Genomic DNA, 25197 nt, shown 5'->3' with positions numbered 1-25197 from the left:
GTTTCTTTGCCCATCCATGGATACAATGAAACCAGCCGGATATCAAGCTACCCACCCACACCCACATCCACACCAACACACACATACACACACATACACACATACACACATACACATACAGATGAATGGACAATATTGATTATAATGCGTAAAAGCTTTGTTTTTTCTGCTCGATTACAGTATGGTTCTGGTGGTCTCCTTCGTTCCTTGTCCTTTGTGGGTGCTCCTTCATGACAGACTTGGGTCAGTCTGTATCAGTGTGTATCCAGGTGTGTGTGTGTGTGTGTGTGTGTGTGTGTGTTTGTGTGTATGTGTGCGACAGAGAGAAAGCAGAAAGCAATAAGCTGGCTGAAATGGTGCCATCACAGCTACATGATTGATCAATTGAATTCCATCATGGGGACTGGCCGGTGGGATTAAATGGGTCGCCGTGGGTTACCAGGCTAAAGCATCATACTGGCTTTATCTCCCCCCTGATTGGTCTGTCACCAGAGACCTGGACCGTACACTCACACTGCTCCCACCATCTGTGTGTGTGTGTGTGTGTGTGTGCGTGTGTCTGCGTGTGTGTGTTTGTGACTATAGTCGAGAAAGAGAGATTATGATCAAGCAGTGTGTTTGTGGGAGAGTGGGTGAAAGAGGTTTTGTGTACTGAAAAGGTACGGCGAGGTTTTGTGAGTTATGCAGCACTGTGCGAGTGTGAGGGAGTTTTGTTAGCAGCTAGATACTGTCTCATGATTTGAGGTTTACTAGAAGTCTTTGGGTTGTACCGGAAATCATTCCTTGTGCCACTAGGTGCGTTTCCATTCCAGATTTGAACAAAACTTAAGCGACATTTTTGAAATGTTGATAAAACACAATTGCGAGTTAACTGTTTTCCAAAAAGCACAGCAATGGATGTTCAAAACATTAGCATCTTTATTTCTATTGCAGCCACCACACTAGCCATCATTAATTCCAATTGAAGGCAACAACAATAATAGATAAAGGCAAGCCCTTTATACGCATACCACGTATGAGGGATTTCTGGGAGCTGATAGTCCATGATTTCACAGAGGAATTGTGGAGTCAAAACTTCTGGATGATCAGCTCAACTTTTAAAGAGTTACGCGATGCAATAACACCTCTTGTAGCTCTTGATGCATCATGTCCGAGGGAGCCAGTTCCTCCTGACAAGCACATAGACATAGTGTCATGTCAAAAAAAGTGTTTCCATTCCATCCATCCGTTTTGCGAAATATGGCTTTTTCGCATCACCTTTTGATTTTTCAACTTTTTGTTTTTGTATATTGCAGTGTGTAAAAATAGATAATTGTTTGGTTTTTGCACGTGGGGGATTTGATTGTTTGCTGATTCACAACCAGTTCTGTATTTAGGATGGATTCTCATTTTAAACAAATTGTTTGCCTTGAGGGATAAAAGTGATACAGCAAGTTAGTCAGCATACAGGAGTCTTTTTGCAGCTTTGTGGTTGATCAGTCCCTCTCCAATGCACCTGTCTCATCTGATAGATGTGTGTAGTGTTCTTTTGTTTTCGCATCACATGAAATACTGCCCCATGCATGCATAAACACTTTTTGTGATAAACTTGAGTTTTTTGGGTTTTTTTAATTGACGTGTTTGCATTAAGTGTATTTTATATTCACAGTTTCAGTTTGCACAGACTGAAGGTTAGCAGAAACCTGCCTAATGACAGCCACTATAAAAGGCTACCACTCAAACTTGAAAATATTGTTTGCAATCAGTTTAAGCAAAAGCGTGGTTAAATGTGTCACTCTACTATGTAAAGGACAATTCTTGTTTGTGATAATTTGTCATAGTTTTGACCATCATTTCTGTTGGTAGTATTAACATTGTACAAACTGCTAAGATTTGGGAACAATGCGTAGAGACTAGGTTTACAGCTGTCCATTATTTTATCAATTGAGTAATCTGCTGATCAATTTGTCATTTGATTGAGTGATTTGATAAGAAATACATTTGCTTTATTGAAGAGTAATTGTAAATATACAAAAGAGAAATTAAGACAGTCTCTTGGATTAACCAATAGGATTCCTTTTTTAAACAATCAACATTTTTATTGCTTAAATTGCATCCAATAGGTACGCTCCAACTCATATATATACCACCTGGTATTTTACTTTTGGGTATTTTTGTCCTGTAATGTGGAACGGGTGGACCCAAATGCAGGAGATGGCAGGTGACAGGACCTAAGAAGATGCATAACAGTATCTAACAAAGACTGAAGTAAAAGCAAAACTTAAATACAAACTAGACTGATGAGAGGATGAAGCACAGATGGAAAAAAAAGGGCGGAGAAGATCAGGTGAGGAGAATAAGGTGAATAGGCAAAAGGGAGCTCATTGGCTGGGAGAAACTAAGGAGCAGGAAGGACGAATGAGGCTGATGCAGGACAGGTGTGACAGAAAACAGGCGGGAAACAGATAAAGGCAGGAAGTAACACATGACACATGAGGAGATAAACTACAAAATATATCAGGAAACAGACTGACCATGATGAATGCATGAGAGGATCTAAGGGGCCTTCCTGGTTCATAAACCACTAGGATCTCTAGCATGTCGTCAGGTGCAAGGCCATGAGTTAGCTCCGACCAAGCAATTTGATTGGTTGAGAGGCATTCCATGAGTGATGATATACAGTATGACATCACTGGGACTGTTAACTTTTAACACTGCATGTATCCATTTTACAGCTGTTCAAAAACATTAATTAGGCTCACACAAATGGTCGGTAGTTATCTAACGTTACCGTAGATTGTATCAATGTTGGAAGAGTGAGGAAATCCCGTCTGACCGGCATCTTGCTCAAAAGATGCCTGAGCAAAATCCTGCCTGATGCAAAAGCCCTTGACCTGCAGCCCAGGAAAGGGGCAGCTGTGATGGACGGGTTTTGGTAAACCGCCATTCACTGGGAGTAAACTAGCTGTTACAGATGTTACAAGGATGTGCAGTGAGACAGGGACACACTTGTCTGACACCAGCCGCAGCCTGAGAGACACCAACACACACACACTGTGTGATGTGGGCCTCCAGGTGACAGACATCACAGCAGTGAGTGGACACACGCTGGAGCGACCTACCGTCTGATCAAACTAACTCATCTGAATCTCAAAGTGTCTGTTAACAAACTCTGATTTCACTGAAAACACAGAGATAAATGTTCATGATACTAAGCAGCTGCTCTGTGCAGAACATGAAGACTGAGCTAAGACAGATTAGCAAGCAGCGTGCAGGAAAATGTTCCTGTATTTGTAGGCAAAAGCTGTCAGTTCCAGCAGTTGTGGAACTATTTGTGTCGGCGGAGCTGAAAAAATCATCAAACAAACAAAAAAATCATAATCTGTTGTCGCTTATTACTTTTAACTTATAAAAGACACACGTTAAACTGTTGTAAAGAAAGCAATATCACACTAGAGGTCGTGATGTTGGAATGTTTATCATTACTGTGATTATCTTCGAACCGAATCACAGCCGTGATGACATACAGCACAGCATCACTCCCTCTCGTGTGATATTGCTTAAATAAAAGAACTGGAGGTGCATTGCTGCCTCTCACAATTAAAAACAATGCATTTGGTCTTTGCAGAAGGATGCGATATAAGTGTTTCTTTGCATATAGAGTCTTTGTCTTAGTCAGTCTTTCTACATCACCTTGTTTTTTCTTTAGGATCACATTCTGGTGAAAATGGACCTGTATTCTCTGCCTAAATGGAAAAAAAATATATATATTTGAAGCCCCTTCCCCCTCTCCACCTGTCCATCATAACACTCCCCCCTGCCACTGGACAGGCGCACACACACACACACACACACACACACACACACACACCAAACACACAGTGACCCCCAGGACTAAAATAGGCTCTCAGGAGCGGTTTGGTGCGATGAATTGGCTCTATAGCGGGGGATTTTCACCCTCATCCCCTTTTTCTCTTTATCTTTTTCTCTGGTTCTCTCTTTTCTAATCATTTGTGGGCCGCGACTCTTCAGAGTTCTTATAATTGTCTCGTTCAGTCCCTCAGCCTTGCAATAACTGCAGGATACGAGAGCTCACAGTCTAATACTGATACCACAGCAATATATATTTGTGTGTCTGCGTGTGTGTATGGGCGATACGACACGAGGGACGGAGAAGTGTGTATATATGAGAAGCGAGAGTGTACTTTTGAGAGATCAAGAATGAGAGACAGCGTATGCTTGGTAATGGATTGCATTTGTATAGCATTTTCTCAGAGTCCCCACAATCTAAGAAGTCACTCAGTCCTAAATCAGCTCACTGGGGTTCATTTGAGTCCGTGCTTTGACCAAACTTCTCTCTCCACCTCTGCCTCAGTGATTTATTTTTATCAACACACGCCTCCTTTCATTCTTCTATCATCGTCTGAATCATCTGTGTCTGCTGTCTCTGTTAGACACACCAGACTCTTTAAACCACCTCTCTTCCTCCTTTCACTCTCTAATTCCCCCATTTACAAGCCCTCTGACTTCACTCCTTTGTCTTTCTCGGCGTAGGTTTGCAGGAGTCACCGCTGGCCAACGGGCATGGTCACAGTGGGCGGGACTTCCTCAGGAAGCAGATGAGAGGGGAGCTGTTCTCGCCGCAGCAGATCGAGGTATTGGACCGCCTGTTTGACAGACAGCCACCCTGTCCAATCCAATCCAGCTCTGACCTCTATGTGAGCCCTGACTCTGGCAAGGTAAGGGCGTGCAGGCTCTGGGCTGAGGCTGAGTTTGGGAACAGGTTGCTCTAAGAATGAAGGATGCTTTAATGAACTGTACAACTAACAAATACTGACAGAGGCAGAGGTGGAGCAAAGTCTGGTCACTGAATTTGGTAGCATGCACCTTTCAGGTTATCCATTTCTTTTTGAACCAGTCCCCACTCCAAACCCTCTAATTGGGTTTGACAAGTAAAACATTTAACATGCTTACTTAGCTAACTTTGCTATAATTTCAAACAGCTATGTTTTTGTCGTTTGCTGCAGAGGGATGTATTTTCAGTTTTTGTGGATAATCTAGCGCCAAGGGGGAAAACAATCCTTTCCACCAGCCTGAAAATTGTGGGAAATTACAATTTTTAAAATTACAAAGAAACAAATTTACAACAGCTATGATTAATTAAACTTAACATGACATCAGTAACCAACAGCCATTAATGCTATAATGCACTAGACTAGTGTGTTTAAGTGAATTCCATGCATGTTTTGAGACAGTATAGCAATGCTTACAGCGTATGTTTAGATAATGTGCTATAACACTATAACATTATCACACGGGCATTTCCACGTCCTTGGAGGCTCATTTTATTAATGGCTAAACTATCTAACACTGTCTGGATAAAGTGTTGAGCCCTATTTCTTGAACCCCTTAAAATCACCACCAAACCCACCACACTCCCTTTAAATAAACAGTGATTATAGCTTAGCATGTACAGTGCCAGCATATTTTCACATATAACTGGGGGAATTAAGGGGTTATTTTAAATATGAACCAAGATGGTTTCTGTGACTTTTATTTTGTTCGGAGAGTTTGTGGAGTGTTGTGGCTTTGGGGATCAGAATTTTGGAGCTATTGTTTTGTTAAACAAGAAGGATTTTACTCTTTCTCTGTAGTTATCTTGTCAATAATCCTGCGACACTGAGAATAACAATCTGTGTCTTTTATTGGCAGAAGCAAACACTTTTAGGGGATGTTGAGAGCATGCTGAGAGTTTATAGTGCAGTCTACGCAATACTCTCACTTAAAATTGGACTAGTTTAAGAAAAATATTGTACCTTAGACAGAAAAAAAGGAAAATAGGCTTTAAAATATCATTTTACTATGGATTTTTAGGTCTATTTAACTTGCAGAAAGCCACACAGCAACTCTTCAGCATGGTGGCGGATGCTTTGTTTTACCCCTTGGCGTAAAAGGATGCGACATTGCCATGAATACTGGCTGTATCTATGCTGTACCTGCAAATGTAGCGCCAATTAGTTATTTATATTTAATTTTTTATAGACACTCTAGTGGCCTCAAGGTTCTGGGGAAAAGCAACTTCATTGAGACCATTACCAAAGACCAATAGACACGCAACAAATCCTAACTAACAGTAGTGCTTAGTGCCGTCTCTTTCCTCTCTGGTGCCCGATGAAATGCTTGTCTCTGCTTTTAGCTAACAGCCTGTCCTGCCTGCTATGCCTTGCCATGCCATGTCAATCCTGAAGAAATGTATTGCATAATGAAAATCCAATTTACATATGTCTAATTATATCTCAGAAACAATGCAGAATCATTGCACTCATCCTGATAGATTTTGTCTGCTTCCTTAATGTGTTTTTTTTTTCACTGAGTGATCTGAAAATGTCAGCATCAAGTCGTGTTTCTCTGTCAGTCTGACAGACTGCCGTGAGCCTCTGTGCTCTGATAGACACTGTGATGGCTGCAACTGAGCCCCGTTCAGGCCTATTGATGTTCCTATAATTCAGACACACTGCAGGGGTTAATGAGCATATTGACCCGGCTCTCATTATGACCTCACTTCCTGCTGCTCAGGGGACAGAGAAGGTGCCATCCCGCATGCTGATGCATCTTGGGAACGTGTTGCATATGTGTGTTTGCATGTGAGAGAAAAGCAGAGCCAAGAAAGTGTTTGTCTTTGTGTGTTAATGTTGCATCTAAATTGACCTCCCGCCCTCTCCCAGCAGTAAGTTAGTGTAAATGTGAGTGGAATAGACAGGTGTAAGTAGTACGCTGAACTGCAAAATGACAACAATAGCATTTGTATTCTCTGTACCTTTTCTCAGATGTCCTCTAATCCGCAGCCCTCCGCTCAGTATTAAGGGAATATTTCCTCAGCGTCTCAAAATGACACTTTTTTTTCCCCCTTTAAAGACAACCCTATTACAAGTTTATTTATTCAGTCAAAGTCAAGGGCAAAAGGGACAAACACACACCAAAGGAGTGTTAGTATATGGAGTCACATATAGGCTGCAGCCTTAGACCTCGAGGGCAGAGTTTGGCTTTTTAGCCCATTCACTTCTCTCTGACCGACATCGGGAGTGGAGTGGCCCAGGGCGTGAGGTCGACGGGGATTGGCTCTAGTAGCACTATAGACTACGACTCAAGACTATAATACCCATGATTCATAGGTCAGTGTCCTCTCTGAGCCCGGTCAAGCCACTGGGGTCGGGGATAGGGGCTTTAAACCACGGGGTCAAACTGGCTTTGGGACGCTGCATTGTGTTTACAAAGACCCACACACACACACACACACACACACACACACACACCTTCACTCATCCTGTCTAGTCGACCACCCCCCTTTTTTCAAGCCTGCATTTCCCAGAGGGCATGATTGACAGTCATAGCCTTAACACTGACACACTGACAGCAGCTCAGCCTTGTTGGTATGTGGGCTGAGGTGTGTATGTGCATGTCTGTATGTGTGTGTGTGTGTGTGTGTGTGTGTGTGCGTGTTTGTGTGTGTGTTTCTATGTGTGTGTGAGGCATTGCTGGTGGGGTTATGGTCAAGGAGGGTCATGCTGTGTTGTGACTGACATTCCTAAAAGATGCCACTTGGCCCTGCTGTCGGTGGCGGTGCTGCTGCAGTGTGTGAGGGTGCCTTTGACGTTATAGTGTGTGTGTGTGTGTGTGTGTGTTTGTGAGAAGACAGAGAAAAGGACGGGGTAAGAGAAAAACAGAGGTGCAAGTGGCTCAATTTCAGGTACCAACAGTATATTATAATGCTATACTAATATACTGTAATTTCAGCGGTTATTTCCACCTCCTCATTATCTTTTCGCTTTCTTGCCCTGACACACGAGCCTCATTCATTATTTCTCACCCCCTCATCCCACTTGAATAGATAAAAAGTAAAATTGCTCACGTTTCTCACAAGCAAATCTTATTTTATCTGTCGCCACTAGTTAACTCTTCTATCCTGTTTGTCTCAGACCCTTTTTCTTTATCTTTCCACCCTAACAAGGCATCCTTTTATCTCATCTCCCTCTCCTGCTCTTGTTCCTCCGCTCTCCCTGTAGTCTATTAAGCCCCACTATTAATTTGTGTGTGCGTGCTCGTATGTGTGTCTGCATGTGTGCCTGTCAGAGAGAGTTCATTTGAATTTCCCCTCAATCACTTCCTATTACCCAGGTGATAAATCAGCAGGGTTGATGGCGCCCCCGCCCATCCGTGCTGCCCCGGGTCCCAATGCCCACACCAGCACCAATCAGTCTGTCTACACCGGGAAAGAGAAAGAAAAAGAGAAAGTCTGTGTCATTGTCTATCCAAAAAGCTTAAAATGAACCCAAGAGGTCAAAGGTGATCTCCTCCCAAGGATGGCAGCCCAATTGCCTGAAAAAATGTCTGCATTGTACGTTTCTAGTGGATGTGTTGAAAATTTACATTTCAACAAAGCTGTGGTTAATATGTGGTTAGGTTTGGAAAAAAACCCACTTGGTTATGGTTAGTAAAAGATTATGTTGTGACTTCAAATACCAATTTTTGGTGTCACAATCTCTGCTGGAAAAGCAGCAATTACTCTGTAAAAAAAATGTTTTTTTTGTGGCACTATTCTGACAGGAAATGCAGTGACAGGTCATTAAAAAAAACACCTATGTTTAATGGATGAAAAACCACTGGAGACATAACTTCTGATGACTAAGTCAGCTCAAATACTATATCACTTTAGAATCACTGATATGAAAGATGCAAATACAATGTACTCGAAGTTTGCAGAAATGTACAATGCCAGCATTTTCTTTTGGTGACAAGGCTGGAATGGAGATGGTTTAACTTGTCAAAAGGGGCTGACAGACTCATAATTCACACTAGTACAGCTGCCATACTTCCGTCCTATTTGTAATTGTCAATCTCTAAATAAAAATATAGTTTCATTAGAAAAAAAAGGTTCAGTAATTTCAACAGTAAAACAGCAGGGCACAGTAATTTAGCAAACATTACTCAAATAGGAGAAAATTGTGATTTTGTTAGGAACTATTTTCAGCTGCGGATATACACAAATTTTATAGCCTATGCCAACTTGATTTCTGTTTTATGTAGGATTGACTCAAGATAAACTACATGTTCATTGCAACAAGGCATTTGCTAACGAGAGCTAAATGAGACTACAGAGCGTCAACACTTCACAGCCTCGTTATGGTGGTGACGCTGAAGTCATATGACTGCAGTGTAGTTTGTTTATGACCTAACATTAGCTTTTTGCTTGTGGAAATTGCATTTACGTTTTAGAAATCCTAAAGTGGTGTCCGTTTGTGAAAGTTATATTGCTGAACAAAGGGTGTAAGTGACACCAACGAATGGAAAACCATTTGCTTTTTGTTGAGGGAACCAGGGTGATGCTAGCTTCTGCGTCTGCCTACAATTAAGTCTATACTTGGTAGTCGGATCAATTCATTCTTGATTTCAGTTTTATCATGAGGTTTCTTTACAATGAAAAAAACATGGATTATCGCCAGCTTATCAATTTTCTGTACTTTGGGGACAACAAAGTACACATTTAGAAATAATACAATATTATTTCATTTCAAATATTCAAATCAGTAAATGCAGGTTGATAAATAATTCATAAATTAGAAATGTTAGCCCAATTTGTCATTCAAAATGTATAAACTTTTACAGCATCTCCCTACAGTCGAGGTCTAACTGGCTCATCAGGAAATAAATATCCTCCCCTCTGCTACCACGCTCAGTTTGAGCGCAGATGAATTCCTTCCCCACAATCCCTGTCTCAGTTTGTGGGCCTCTGAGGGAATTGTATTTGTTTATAGTCAAGCCTTTTTCCATCAGGAGTACACAAGACAATGTGGAAAGAGAAAGAGAGAGATGGAGAGAGAGAGACAGAGAGATTGAGAAATCGGGAGCTATTTGGGGAATGGAGGAAAAGGGAAATACTATTATGCAAATGGTGCAAGCCAACAGGGCCAGTGTGTGTGTGTGTGTGTGTGTGTGTGTGTGTGTGTGTGTGTCAGAGGGCCGATTAGGGCTCATCTGTTATTGATGTGAAATTTGGACCAAACCATTACCCTCCCAGATCTGAGTCAGTGGACCAACCTGCTGTGTGTAAGTGGCTGAGAGAGAGAAAACAATAGTAGCCACATGCTGTAATGCTGACAGACTATACAGATATGTTGTCATTTTTTCCATTATCAGGAACTCAGCACCTTTTTGGCGTTAGAGTGGAAACAGACAGTTTTTTGCTTCGACTTCATCACTATGAAGTAGATCATGACTGCGCAATGGCTATGGAATAACTACATTATTTAGACCTATTTACCACAATTTAGACATAGCTGACGTAGCTATCCTAGCTATCTCCATTTAGCAAAGAGTTTCACTGTGAGTTCTTTGGACAGAAGAACAACTGAAGTGACGCAGAAATAGTGGTAGTTTCTAGACTCTGAGGACAAAGGAAACGTTCTGTCTACTTGTCTTTACGACAGCCGCCCCAACAATAATATCACGTGGAAACATTGGGGGTGACATGCTAGAAACATTCCAGAACCTTAGCATTCTAGAAGTAACAAGCATTCATAACTTAACTTTCTACAACTGTACCTTAACATTCTCGAACTTTGCAGAACCATAACATTCTAGAACTGTAAGATTCTACAACTACTACATTCCAGAACCCATAACATTCTAGAATCTGTGATACTGAAGAAGTTGTTACATGCTAGAAACATTCCAGAGCCCTATCATTCTAGATTCCTAACATAATAGAACTACATGATTCTAGAACAGTGACATTTTTGAACCACTGTATTCTAGAGACCATGACATGCTAGACACATTCCAGAACTCTAATTTTCTAGAAGTAACAAACATTTCTAACTTAACATAATACAGTTGGACCTTACAGTTCTAGAACTATAACATTGCAAAACAGTAACTTTCCAGAACTTTAACATTTTTAGACCAGTAATATTCTAGATCCCATAATACTCTAGAACTCGCGACATGATAGGAAACATTCCAGAATCCTAGCATTCTAGAACTAACAAACCTTTGTTCTGGAACTATAACATTTCAGGGCCATAACTTTCCAGAAATTTAACATTCTAGAGCAGCAACATTCTAGAACTCATAATACACTAGAACTTGTGACATGATACAAAACGTTCTGGGACCGTAACATTGTAGACAGAACAAATATTCATAAGATTCTACAATTGGACCTTAACATGCTTGAACCATATTATTGCAAAACCACAACATTCCAGAAGTATTACAGTTCACAACCCATGACATTCTAGAATCTGTGAGACTCTGGAAACTTATACATGCTAGAAACCTTTCGGCACCCTAACATAGAGCTACTACATTCTAGAACCATAAAATTCTGAAATCTGTGACACTCTAGACACCGTTACATGCTAGAAACATTTCAGAACCCTAACATTCATTCTTTATAACTTTGTACTCTAACATTCTAGAACTATATCATTGCAGAACCATAAAATTATAGAACTAGCAAACATTTATAACTTTGTATCTTAACATTCTAGAACTATACCATTGCAGAGCCATAACATTCTAGAACTAGCAAACATTCAGAACTTTGTACTTAAACATTCTAGAACTATACCATCACAGAACCATAACATTCTAGACCTACAACATTCTGGAACCCATACAATTCTAGAACCTGTAACTCGGTAAAAACTATTACATGCTAGAAACATTCCAGAATCCAAACATTCTAGAACTGATCAACATTTATGACTTAACTCTTAATTCTATAATTGTACCTTCATCTCTCTGCCTGTGACTTCCTGCCCCGGGTCCAGCTCCCCCTGCCACCGTTTCTAGTAGCCCTCCATCCTGCCCTGTACGACTCCCCCACCATCACTACCACCTCCTCCACCCCTCAAACCCCAGCCCCTCTGCAGCTGCGTCCCTCCTCTTTGATGAGGGCTGATGGCGCTGTATGAGCGGTGGAATTGACAACATTTACGGGGCCGAATGAGAATGATCCATCTTCCTTAGCGGGCCTGTCACCCCACTGGCCAAACTTCATCATGGCCAATTACCACAGCAGACCCCTTCTTCTCTGCCGCTGCTGCTGCCTGGCCCCCATCTACATGGATACATGGACACATTAGACACCATTATAATAAGACAGAGACGGCCAAGAGGGGGAGGAGGGGGTGCAGGCGGGAATAGCATGTATGATTGGTTGGGGAAAAAAAACTACAGGTGTGATGTGTGAGGGGGGAGAGAGGGGCGTTAAAGAGAGAAAAGACGGCTTAAAAATGTGTCTGAAGTGTAAAGAGAGAGAGGGAGATGTGTGTGTAGTGTAGTGGGTAAGCTCTTATTTGGCAGGTCACAGTCCAGTGGTTGTGTTGTGTGTTGACGAGCACAGGGGTGTTTAAGAGGTCAGTGAGCACAAACACACGCCTACACTTACACCTCCACACACACACACACACACACACACACACAAACACACACACACACACACACACAGATGCAGAGGCATTAAAAGGGTCAGTGCAAAACTCTCACCTCATCACCTAAAGGAAATTCTGATTGCTGTCATTAGTGTACACACATGCACACACACACACACACACGCGCGCGCGCATACACACACACACACACACACAGAAAAAAGAGGAGGGGATCCGTTATTTGCTCAGTTTGTGCACAAAGTAGGTTGTGGTCATTTCAGAAGTACATTCATTTTAGCGATCATTTGACTTTGGGAAGAACAAAACAACAGACTACATTGTCATTGATTACGATAAGTCTTTGTTCAAAATTAAACTGAACAATCAGAATAGGCAAAGTTTTTTTTTGCAGTTTACTTTTGTGGTTGGAGCTTCCCACTTTTGTTTTGCTTTAACAGCTGTTTGCCTAAGACCTTTTTTGGTTTCTAGAAGCAGTATGATAAAAGTGTTGCATGCTATCTGAATCGCTGCTAATCCAAGTGTTTTTTTTATATTATTTTTTGCCTCTTTTTTGTGCACAAATTGTGAACATTCACTTTCTTACTTTTTTTTTTGCATTAAATAGCTTTGGTGTGTTTTTCTCAATCCATTCATCAGGAAAAAATGTAGGCATTGTGTATTGCGTACTCCACACCATGGATACTTTACATTTCAACATTTTTGTGTTGCGGATATTTTGAAACATGAGGTTTAACATTAGGTTTATGCACAAAAAAAATTGGTTATGGTTCTTTATGCATCTGGATGCACAGTCAAAGCTGGAAAAGCAGCAATGTCACTGTAAAAAACAACAGCTTTTTGCACAATCCCCCCTGGGGAAACAGCAACAGGTCAAGAAAAAAAAGCACATTTTGGGGGGCTAAAAATCCACAAGTAAAGCAAAAATGGATCCCTAAAAACACCCATGTTTGGGGTTAAAAAGCGACAGGAAAAACAGCAATGGATCCGTAACAATCACGTTTAAGGTTTACAGGCTGTAGGAAAAAAGCAATAGATCAAGAAAAAACACCTCAAAAGCAACAGAAAAAAACAGCGACAGGTGCCTAAACACTCATGTTTGGTTGCTAAAACACCACTGGAAATGCAGCAATGTATCCCTAAGAAAAAAATATTTTTTTTGTTTTTTTTTGTTGGTCTCGAACATTGATCTGCAGCATGGTATCCCTCCACCTCCAGATGACAAAGTCAGTGTACATACTACATCACCTTAGAAATGTTAATATGATAGATATGATATGAAATGTGCAAATGTAACATATTCATGGTTAGTACAAATGTTCAATGCTCATATTTTTCAGGTGACTGGTATGTCTTTTCTATATGCACACACATACAAATGCAGAAAAACCACAAAAGATCACATAAACACACACACACACACACAGCGAGTCAGCAGGCAGGCCACTTCATTAGCGTAGCGGCCCTCAGAATCGGTGGTTAATCTATATATAGTTGGTTATCAGTGTCAGTACCATCGCTCTAAATCAGCACACACACACAGACACAGATCTGACAGAGAGATGAGGATGGATGGGTCATGGCTCAGTGTTTGGGTCAGACTAAGGTGAGCGGACAGTTTCCATTATCCATCTGTCTGTCTGCATTTTGGGGGAGTGAAAAAGAATCAGGTTGCTATAGGTTAATACAAACATCATGATCTATATTGTAGACAACAGATATTTGATTTATGTTGCATGGACACATTTTCAGTGTTTCCTACTGTGGATTTAAAATTTTAAGGAGTAACAGTGAACAGTTTTAGGTTTATGTCTTAATTATAAATAATTTCATCCACCAAATGTCAAACCAAAATGATATTCATAGGGTAAACAAACATAAATATTCACAAATTAAATCACATGTAAGTGACTGTAATAGTGTGACGTCTATTTTTTGATGAATTTACACTGTAAACATCAGATCTTTGGTTTTAAAAGAATCTGAAGAGAGACTGCACAGGGAATAAAAACCATACAGCTAGACAACAACAAGATATTGCTTTGTCACTGCAGTCTCCTTTTCTCTCTATGTTTTTAACTGCTGCAGTGTGCGTGTGTGTGTGTGTGTGTGTGTGTGTTTGTGTGTGTGTGTGTGTGTGTGTGTGTGTGTGGCCGTGCATGCACTTGGAGACTGTAGGTACGTGTGTTGAGATGATCACAGTTCTTATTATTGTTGTTATCTGGGGAGACAAGAGGCTTTGTGTTAGCCATGGTCTATGCGGTGCCACTCTATGTGTGTGTGTGTGTGTGTGTGTGTGTGTGTGTGTGTGTGTGTGTGTGAGTGAGAGAGAGAGAGGGAGAGAGAGACAGAGAGAGAGATGAAAAGAAAGAGCAAGCTGATCCTGTGGTTATAGACTGTTGGACTTGGTTGTACAGTAAATCCCTGTCTTTGTAAACAGATCAATAAACTCTCAACTGTAGGTGTGTTTCAGTGTGTGTGTGTGTGTGTGTGTGTGTGTGTGTGTGTGTGTGTGTGTGTGTGTTTGTGTGTGTGTGTGTGTAGGTGTGTGTGTTCATACTGAAGCTTCTTCGCTATGAGGAAGGGGCAGCATGTTGGAAACATAACAAACAGATTGATCACAGCTGTGAGCAACATCCTGCACCACAGTGTATTCATGTTTCATCAACAGAAAACGTCATGATTTGTTCTTTCTGTTCTGCTCTGTTCTCTCTCCACTTCCTGTCTCTGCTCAGACGTCGGATTATTCGGCCATGGCCTCGCTAGCTGGTGGACTGGACGAGATGAAGAACAGTTTGGCCAATCCCGGTACAGGGGCGGAGCTAGGAGCCAGTGTTTCGGGTCCACAGTCCTATTCACTCGTTCCAGGTAAGAAATACATCCAACTCCTTCTCTGAAACAGTTAACTAATTAAAAATAAAATCTGGTGACATATGTGCACTTATTAGGTTTAAAGTGTTGCAACATCATCGGGTAACCTCATGTAGCTGACTATGTAGCATCTATTCAGTGTGTGTACATATTTTTCTTTGTTTTCTTTATTTTTTCGACTGTTTTTATGTTTTTGGCGACACACCCATATTTGCATATGCTGCTTTGTTACTTAATTGAACTAAACAATTCTAGTCTGCATTTTGCAACGTCACATTTGATGTATGGTAAGAGTATGGTGACCGACAGGGAAAACGCGCTGCATATAGAGAAAAGGAAAAAGCTGCATATCCACTCACATAACGGAAGAGCTTCAGCCCTCTAGGAGCGCTGAGCTCGGGTAAAGTTGGAAAGATATTGACATATTGGATCTTCAGTGATCAATAACTAATGAACGACATGTTGTCAAAACACAAACAATGCCTCGTTCTAATCGCAGTTGGACTGAAAAAGAGTTACACCCTTATTTTCATCCAAAATAGCTGTCCTCTAAGCTGGACAATTTACACTGGTCTTAATGTCTTCAAGCAGTTATTGCATGAACTATTTGGGTTAGTTGTGAAGTTAATCAGTTATTCCTAACTGTTATTGTTATGCACTGAATATAAATATCTGTAAAATATGTCACTTAGTCAGGGCTCATCAGTTAACTCAAAGATGGAAAAGGGGTCCCATAAAGAAAAAGGTTGGGAGCCACTAATAATATGCCAATATAACATATATGTTGTCTGCAGAAACATACAATACCAACATTTTTTTCTGTTTGTCAGGTTGCATTATATTTATGGAATTGTGAGATAAATGTTGCTCTGGCTGTGTGATCACAGCTTATTCCACACTGAAATATGCAAAAGAAAATGACTTATAAATCAACTGAAAAATCAAGCCAACAGTGCACAAGTCCAACCTCAGTATGACGTAAAAAATACAGCAATTCATATTCCAAACACACAAAGCCAAATGCTGTTTAAGTCCACCTCAGCAGCTACATGGATTCTGAGCGATTGAACCTGTTTAAAGAGATCAGCGCTGTGGATCTCAGGAGAGGCGAGAAGCCCAGAGGACAGCGGGAGAAGAGGCGGAAGCAAAGAAGAAAAAGTGAGAGCCCCGTCTCATCCTGTGCCTCCATTTAGGGGCTCTGAGAGAGGCACTAGTTAATTAAGAGCAGACCAGGGAGCACTTGGACAAGGCTTCGACGTTGCCATCTATAATGAGGAGAATCATAGAGCTGGGAATTTGGGATATATGGGAATGGGCTCTCTTTTTTTTGCTCTTTGAAACCACTGAGGAATATTACCTGCTCAAGTCAAGAGAGAGAGAGAGAGATGGAGACACAGAGAGAAAAGAGAGAGAGAGATAAAATTTCCATTTCTGCTTATGCATGCAAACACACACACTCATATTCACACACACACACACACACACACACACACACACACACACACACACACACACACATCTTCTTAATATTATGCATGCATTTCCTTGCCTGTCTTTTCCCTCAGAATAGAGCTCCCTCTAGGGGATCAGACGTCTGTGTGTTTGATGCAATGTTATTGCACCCTTGACGTGTTGATACTCTGGACACACGCTGTAGAGCAACATTTACACATTCAATCTTCCTTTCTGAGGCCTTTTTCATATCTGTGGGGCATTTTACCCCGAACTCCACCTAGTCTACTCGAGTGCAAAGGGACGCACTGTACAGCCTGGATTCCCTCCAGGTTTGACATATGTTGCTCTGATGGCTGTTTGATGTGGACGAGTTAGAGAGGGAGACAGCCGAAGAGAAAGGGAGGCAGAGGATGTGTGCTCATGTAGCTGCAAGTGAGCACGGAGGAGACTTGTACTTGTTCGTTGACCTCTACGGCAAAGCTGTGGAGAACAGATACATCAACACAACTGGCATGCATATGCACAAATACGCTGCGTGCACAGACAAAGAAACACACACACACACACACACACACACACACACACACACACACACACACACACACACACACACACACCTCAGAGGATCTGGCCCTGTCTGCCCCCTCTAAGTTGGGATGTAGAGAGTCCATCTCTCCTCTCTTCCACCCTCTCCTCCCTCTCCTCCCTGCCCTGTGCACTGACCCTGAGCGGATGAGTAGCCCGTCTGCACTAATGCCTCGCTGTCGCGTCAAACACCGAGAAAAACTTTACTACACTGAGACAGGAGAGAGGAGGCGGAGAGGGACAGCAGAGGCTGGAGGAGGGAGGGGATCTGTGAGAGAGAAACACAAGCAGGGAGAGAGGTGAAGAGGCAAGTATTAAATGAAGAGGACAGAAATATGAACGGATGAGATGTTGAGTCTCGCTTGATTAGCAACAACATGTTTTCTTTGCTTACTTCCCTGCGTCTTAGCATCTCCATTTCTGCTCCCATGTCTGTTCCCCTGATTGTTATTTATATTTTCCAGTAAAGCCAGAGGTTGACCAATATATATATATTTCAGAGAAAAAATAAATAACAACAATGAATATGCCAACTGTAACACAAACAAATGTGATTTCTGGCCACATTATTGGTATGACTCGAAGGATGGTAATGATCTTTGGTCATTTCACTATTTTGGTCCCGATGGCAACATCTTTTGAACAGACATTCATTGTCCCCAGGGGATATATTCTAAAGACTTTGGTGATCCAAACTGCCATCATGAGGTTAACATTTCTGGCTTTGATTGAAATTCCTTGACCACATCTGGATGGATATTCACCTCAACAATGACTCACAAAGCTTTGTTTATATTAGTGTGAGAAATCATGTTGTGAGACTCCGTGGATGGCACATTAGCTACGAGCATGCACAGAGGCATTTATGCTCAACACATTGTGATTTGCAATATGTTCCGAAACCCCAGGTGGCATGCAAACAAAATAATTTGCAAGAATTTGACGGGTTTTTCCGGAAGCACATTGCTACAAAAGTAGGCTGCCTCTAACAAATCTTTCCATAAATATATACACTAAACTACTGGCAGCTGTAGTTGTGTGGTGACTATCTGACAGTCACTGTGGTCCCTCAATAAATATATAGCCGTAGAGTGTCTGCACAAGCAAATTTGCTCAGCCAGTCTTCCCTGTTGAACTGAAAAGCCCAGTGCGCACATTGGGTCCTTGGTTAGAAAAATTCAGAGGTGCACAACTAAGCAGGGCAAAAAATGTCAGAGCTTTTCATGCTTGATACAAAAGGGGGTATTGCAGCATTTTGTGATGTGCGAACTTTGTGCCAGGGGACACTATGGCGAGTATAAACTTTGCTTAATAATGCTTTATAGTTCTGGTGATCCCTTTAGTTTTCAACTTGCACCACTTTCATGTAAAAATTCAATGTTTCTAATATTTTTGTTACTTGCAAAACTGATGACATTCCGATTAGCCTCAGTTCTACATTGTGTTTAGTGCTAATTAGCATGTTAGAATGCTAACACATCACAGTTTGAAATATTTTGGGCCTTCTCTCTTAACATAAGCATTTTTAGCACTGTCGTGGTGAGCATTTAATATAAAGCACCAATATGCCAACATTAGCCTTATTGAGTTGCCAGCATGGCTGACCTGTGACCAAGAAAAAATCGTATCAAATAAAATTTTTGGCAATATTTTTTCAAAATTACCTCAAATATTTGTAACTTGCCAACACAAACACCAATTTTGAGATACTTGTCATAACTTTATATTGGCAGATACATCCCACAAGCAAAGCCAATTTTTAGGTCTAGTTCTATTCCCCTGAAAACATTGCCTGTGCCAATCTGCTTTTTTTGTCTTTTCTGCTGTTTCTGTTTTGTTTCACACCATCTTTCCCTTCCCTCCTCATCTTTTATGATCGCCTCTCTATTTCCCCTCTCCTCCTCCTCCTCCTGCTCCTCCTCTCAGTTAGTTAGCGGTGGTTAAGTGAAGGGGAAGTGAATGGGATTGATGGTGTTAGCATCTGAGCTGTTTATGATGATGATAAATGTGTGTGTGCAAAAGTGGGGAGGAGGAGGGAGTCCGTGTGTGTGTGTGTGTGTGTGTGTGTGTGTATATGTGTGATGATGATGAATGGAGGGCTCCCTCTCCACGCACTCCCAATGTCTGCTGCGTGCAAACATAGAGAAATGATTTGGGCCGACACACTGTCATGTAGTCTAATGCAGTTATATATCCTATCCAGCAAGTGACAGACAGAGGAAGGAAGGTGGTGGTGGTGGTGGGGGGGAGTAACGAGAGAAGGGGGAGTTGGTAAATTAATAGATGTCAGCGGATGGAAAACAAGGAGGAAAGAAACAAAAGAAAGAGAGACATCCTAAGCGTTCTCCTGAATATTTCAGTAAAGATCCTGCGTGAGGTGAAGAGTTTTCAAGGTGATATTTGTAACATTTTAACAACAGAATAATGCTACAACATTCATTTTGATTCTTAATAACTACTGTTAGGGTTTTTTATAATATAAAAGGTCTAACTAATAAGGTGAATACTATCTGCAGTCTATTCATATGTCAAAGCTTGGCTCATTGTTTTGGTGTATTGGGACACATTAATGGAACTGAGCCATCATTAATGTTATTGATTACACCTTTTCTGCTTTGAGGTCAGAATGTGGGCCATGAAAATGTCCAGTTGAGGCGTTTTCCTATTTTGCTAAAATGAACACAGTCATGAATGTATTACATTTCAGCTTGTTTTGAACCTATTTTCCTAAAAACAAACTAACTAACAAAAAAATGTTTCTTTTCCCAATGTAGAGATATTGACCAGTGTCTCATCATTACTTTACTTACTTTAGTTTTTTATGATCTCTGGTCACCGTTATTCCATTTTTTTGGCAGTTGTAGTAGGCCATAAGTTCATTTTTCGAAATACACTCAGGTTTAGACCTGTTTTATGGGCCCTTTGCTGAAGAAGTGTTGCAAATACAGAGGGTCATGTATAAAATTTGAAACAGCGCAGTGAAAAATCAATGCTCTTTTTTTTTTTAGCACAACCAGAATTCATAAGTCAAGACTGCCTTATATAAACCTTTAATTTGGTGTTGCAATAATAATCAGATTAATTCATTAACAGCAACAAGTTTGATCATCAAAATTGCACATTGTAACTCCTGAAACTTCTCTTACATTTTTTTCATAGTTTATTATTTTGGAGGTTTTACTGGAAGCTTATTTACCCACAGAGGTCTCCTCTTCCTTCAAAAAACCCCCCCCCCAAAAAACAAAAAACAACAACACCAACACCAACAACCAACCAGCAAACAAACAAAAGGACCAGGTGATCAGCCAACAAAATCACTTAATAAATCACTTTAAAGTTAAAAAAAAAACAACAACCAAAAAAAACCAAACTGTTTTACCAATACTGTTATTGCAGAGAAGCTGCTTGCTACATTGGCTGACAAAAACACCAGTCTTTGGTTTGTCTGCTCTGGGCTAATGTAGAGACATGGCAATCAACATGCCAGTCTCCATAGATGAGGACCTGCTTCCTATGTAGCTATAAGCAGCTTGTTTAAGGTCACAAAACCACAATGATTCTTATTTAAATTTCCACCAATATATCTCTTCAAATGCAACACACTGGACCTTCAAAGCAAAAGAGTTGCTGTAAAGAGTCAGAAGGTTCATCAGGTTATATTTGCATCGACCAGCTATTTGCCTCTATCCAGGGTATGTCGATTTTCCTGGTATCCTGTGATTTGTTTTTTTTTTCCATTCTGTAACTAATATGTGTTGCATGTCTGCAGTTGACTTAAATGCAGTGCTGCCTGTCTTGGCCAGGACACTCTTGTAAAGACTTTTTAACCCAATGAGGCTTTTCCTGGTCAGATACATTTTAATAAAAATTGCAAAAATATTACTGGTTAGTGCTCCGCAAATGTAAGAATTATCTAGTTTCTTACTTTTTATGTTAAATAAGGTATATTGTTTAGGGTTTGGGACTAATTGTGGCACACAATAGGACATCTGCAAACATCATCTTGAACATGAGCGTAAATTAACTGATAATGAAAGTAAATGGCTGTTGCTTCTATAAATGAGTCGGTTCTGGGTTTGTTGGTTGCATGTTACATGTTTGCATGCAGAACTAACAGACAGAAAAGAAATAGGAGATACAAATATCATGACAATAACAATATCAACACTGACAAAATTATTGATATCCATAAAGTACTGATGAAAGCATACGTGTGTTTGTGTGTGTGATTACAGGTCGAGACCTAGCCAGCACCACTCTGCCAGGCTACCCTCCCCATGTTCCTCCCACTGGACAGGGCAGCTACTCCACCCCCTCGCTCACTGGCATGGTACCTGGTGAGTACACACACACACACACACACACACACACACACACACACACACACACACACACACACACACACACACACACACACAGACTCAAACTGGTTCAATATTTCTCTTTTTCATTACCGAATGTGCAACCGTACTTTGCTTTCTTCTACAATAATTGTCATCTCTCGCCACCCATCACCTCAGCAGATCTGTAACTGTATATACATATCTGTTTGAGTTCCCATTGGAATCCCATTTGGTGTGTGTGTGTGTGTGTGTGTGTCTTCAGGGGGTGCACTTAGCTTTGCCACTTCCTCCTTCTTGTCTGTCTACACTATGGCTGACAGTGCTCCCAGGGGGTGGCGCGTGTGTGCATTTGTGTGCATCTATATGCGTGTGTGTGTGTGTATGTGTGTTTTTGCTTGGTGTGTGTCTCTCTGTGTATCATTAGAAACCAGCCACAGTAGCACAGCTGTCCCTCCTCAACATTAGTAATTTGTTTTTAATGAGAATCACCAGTGACCCACGACTAATTCATTCATTCCCTTCCACTCCGCCTTCTACGCCGCTTTTGTGTTTCAATCCTGGACCGCCATTCTTGTTCTCTCTCTCTCTCTCTTGGTCTTGCAGTGGTGGTCAGTGTTTACTGCAGAGGAATAAAAGAATGTAACACAAAAGCAACAACTGCAGTGAAACAAAGTCAAAACAATGTTGTTTACAAGTTCATGTCTCTGTGTATTCCCAGTCATTCAGCCTGTGACAAACACACACACACACACACACACACACACACACACACGAACACACACACACACACACACTCTCAGCGGACATGTAGGAACAGCACGTCTAAAGATGGGTAACCCTGTCGCCCTGTCCCCCTGCGCTCACCCCGTCCTGTCCTCAGGTTTGACAGCATATTTGTGTGTGTGTGTGTAAGTGTGTGTGTGTGTGTAAGTGTGTGTGTGTGTGTGTGTTGTGGTGTTTATGTGTGTGCCGGCATGCCATTGTTTGTGCGTGTTTGTTTTTGACAGTGTATGTGTTTGTGTGTGTGCGCGACCTTGACACCGAGCTACACGAGGGAGACCCCTGAGCCTCCTCTCCCCTCCTTCCCTCCCCCTCGCCTCCTAAACAACCTGACACGTTGCCGTCACCGCTGTGATGACAAGGGGAGGATGTTCGCACCCGGGGATGCCATGGAGACCGCATTCCGACCCCACCTGACAGACGCAGCTAAACATACACACACATACACACAGAGGGTAGAAAACTTGTTGGTTTGTATATCCAAACACACCCACACACACATCTAAATTCTACTCAGCAAATATCCAAAGCTGCCTGAATCCTTGAGCTGACTGGAGTGAGCGGAGGAGATAATCTCCCAACTTTGCTTCTCTGGTTGCGCCATGTTTTATCTCTGCACTTCTCAGGCAAATTATCCTCCCTTTTTGTCCGCTCTGTCTAATATCATACCTTCATTAAGCAAGCAACTCTCTTCTGCTGTTCTTCTTCTCTTCCTCTGTCTCTCTCTCGGCAGCAGGGGGGCTGACACTCAGAGGGGGTGTAGAGGAGCAGTGAGGCAGAACCGACAGAACGAGAGGGAGAGAGAGGAGGGATGGGGGGGATTGGAGGGAGGGGGCATCAGGGTCTGTGACTGTCAGCTATGGGAGAGGGATCCCCCGGGAGGAGTGAAGGTTCAGGAGAAAAGAAGGAAAGAGCAAAAGAGTGGGGAGAAAAAGAGTCAGTGGAGAGATGTTTAAAAAAAAGAGGAGAAGAAATGGGGAAGAATGTTGTTTTGATGTGAAGGGTGACGGGCGGGCTGTAGTCAGGCGGGCCAGAGGACGAGAGAGAAAAATAGAGAAGAGAGGGGTGAAGGGAAGAATGGGAGGGGAAGACATGAGGAAGAATAGACCCCAGACAGTAAGTAGTAAATGAGGGAGAAAAGCTATGCTATCATCCACTGTATGGAAGGACCGCTTCAGTCTTGCTCAGATCTCCAGTTCAGTCACTCTCAACGAGTCTGCAGACCATTCTGTAAAAGGTTAAAGCTTCACTGAAAGCCAAAGAAATCTGACAAAGTCCTCCAACCGAAATGACAATTACGTAATTTGTCATTTAAACCAACAATAAATGCAGTCATTGCTCTTACATACTCACCATTATGGGTGATATGATGGAATTTCTGGAGTGTTCCAGTCATGTTCTGGGGAATTAAGGTCTTGAGAGCGTGCAGTTAAAGCATTTAATGAGGTGTAGCAACTAACATTTGAAAGGAAAACATTGCTGTATCCATGGGAGGATTATCAGACAGTGAGGCCCTGGACACAGACATACAAAAGGCCCCACCACCTCTTCTAAATAGCCACAAGACAAACAAATTTTGTGGCATTTTGTCTCTATTTTGTTCTCTTTTAAAAAAAACTTTTTGCATCTCCTTTTGGTTATTTCTTGACTTCTGGTTGTTTTATGTTTTATGTTTCTTCTAATAATTTCTTCTAATAATTTTGTGTCTTTTTGGTTGTTTTGTCTTTTTGTAGTCATTTTGTGTCTCTTTTAGGTAATTTTGCATCTTTTTGTTATCATTTTGTCTCTTTGGGGTCATTTTGTCTCTTTTTTGGGTTTTTTGTTTTTTGCCTTTTTGAAGTCATTTTGTGTCTCTGTGCTCCTTTTTTAAGTACATTTTTTCAGGTTCCTTGCATCTATTTTAATTTTTTTGTGTGTTTCTTTGTGGTCAATTTTTAGTCCTGGTAAGTACATGTGAAGGCCAGTGACACTGAGCCCTTGGGCATGTGTCAGGAAGGCTTGTTCATGGCTGTATGCTCATTAAAAGTTTCCTGGTTTAGCTTGCAGTACAGTGCAGTTGAAGTACAATAAAAAGAAAGGATTCCTGGGCATATAATCATCTTATCCAGGTGTGTAGTAAGAGAAAAATAGTAAAATCTATAAAACATCAGTGGTGTGAAGTTATGTTTGTAGAAACAAACAGGATAATTTTCTCTAATCTTTCTAAACATGCCCTGTTTCTTCTTCTGTGTTTTCTTTCAGGGGGAGATTTTTCCGGAAGTCCATATTCCCATCCCCAGTATTCCACATACAATGAATCGTGGAGATTTCCTAACCCCAGTTTATTAGGTATGTGAATCCCATATCTCTGTGCCCAGTTCTGCTCACCAGAACTGGATCAATAATTGTATCAATGAATGTCATTTCATTCTAGCTCACATCCCACTTCCATCCTCTCTAATACTCTCTTCTAATGTGCTGTATCTCTCATGCTCCAATGTTCATTTTTTTCCATTACATTACATTTCTGTCTGTATTGTACCGTACAGTACAATACGTCACAGGCATACTAATGGTTCTGTGGAAGGATGTTTTAAAAGACTGGCAATTTAGGTTGTGAATGGATTTGAAGAAAAGGGAAGACAGAGTGAAAGCAAGAGAGACAGAGGAAGGTACAGATTAACAGGCATTTATCTACATATCATCAGTGTTGCATTTTGGGATTTGTGGGATTTCATGTTTCCAGCTATGTG

At 41.3% G+C, this 25197-nt stretch overlaps 1 protein-coding gene across 2 annotated transcripts in view; it reads left to right on the top strand.

Annotated features, from left to right (window-relative positions):
- The window catches only part of pax5 (paired box 5), a 72474-nt gene that overhangs the window by 34701 nt on the left and 12576 nt on the right, over positions 1–25197 (top strand). The window contains exons 6-9 of one of the 2 annotated variants that reach the window (XM_042484954.2): positions 4534–4634; positions 15167–15299; positions 21578–21679; positions 24707–24793. In XM_042484954.2, the coding sequence (XP_042340888.1) occupies positions 4534–4634; positions 15167–15299; positions 21578–21679; positions 24707–24793 (423 nt within the window). Of the gene's footprint in view, positions 1–4533; positions 4719–15166; positions 15300–21577; positions 21680–24706; positions 24794–25197 lie in introns of both variants that reach the window. The other variant, XM_042484953.2, reaches the window with a different exon arrangement.

Source organism: Plectropomus leopardus, chromosome 3, assembly GCF_026936395.1.
Source record: "Plectropomus leopardus strain MGB_pleo_1.0 chromosome 3, ASM2693639v1, whole genome shotgun sequence".
NCBI classification, from domain to species: Eukaryota; Metazoa; Chordata; class Actinopteri; order Perciformes; family Serranidae; genus Plectropomus; species Plectropomus leopardus.
This window is presented reverse-complemented; position numbering and strand designations above follow the sequence as displayed.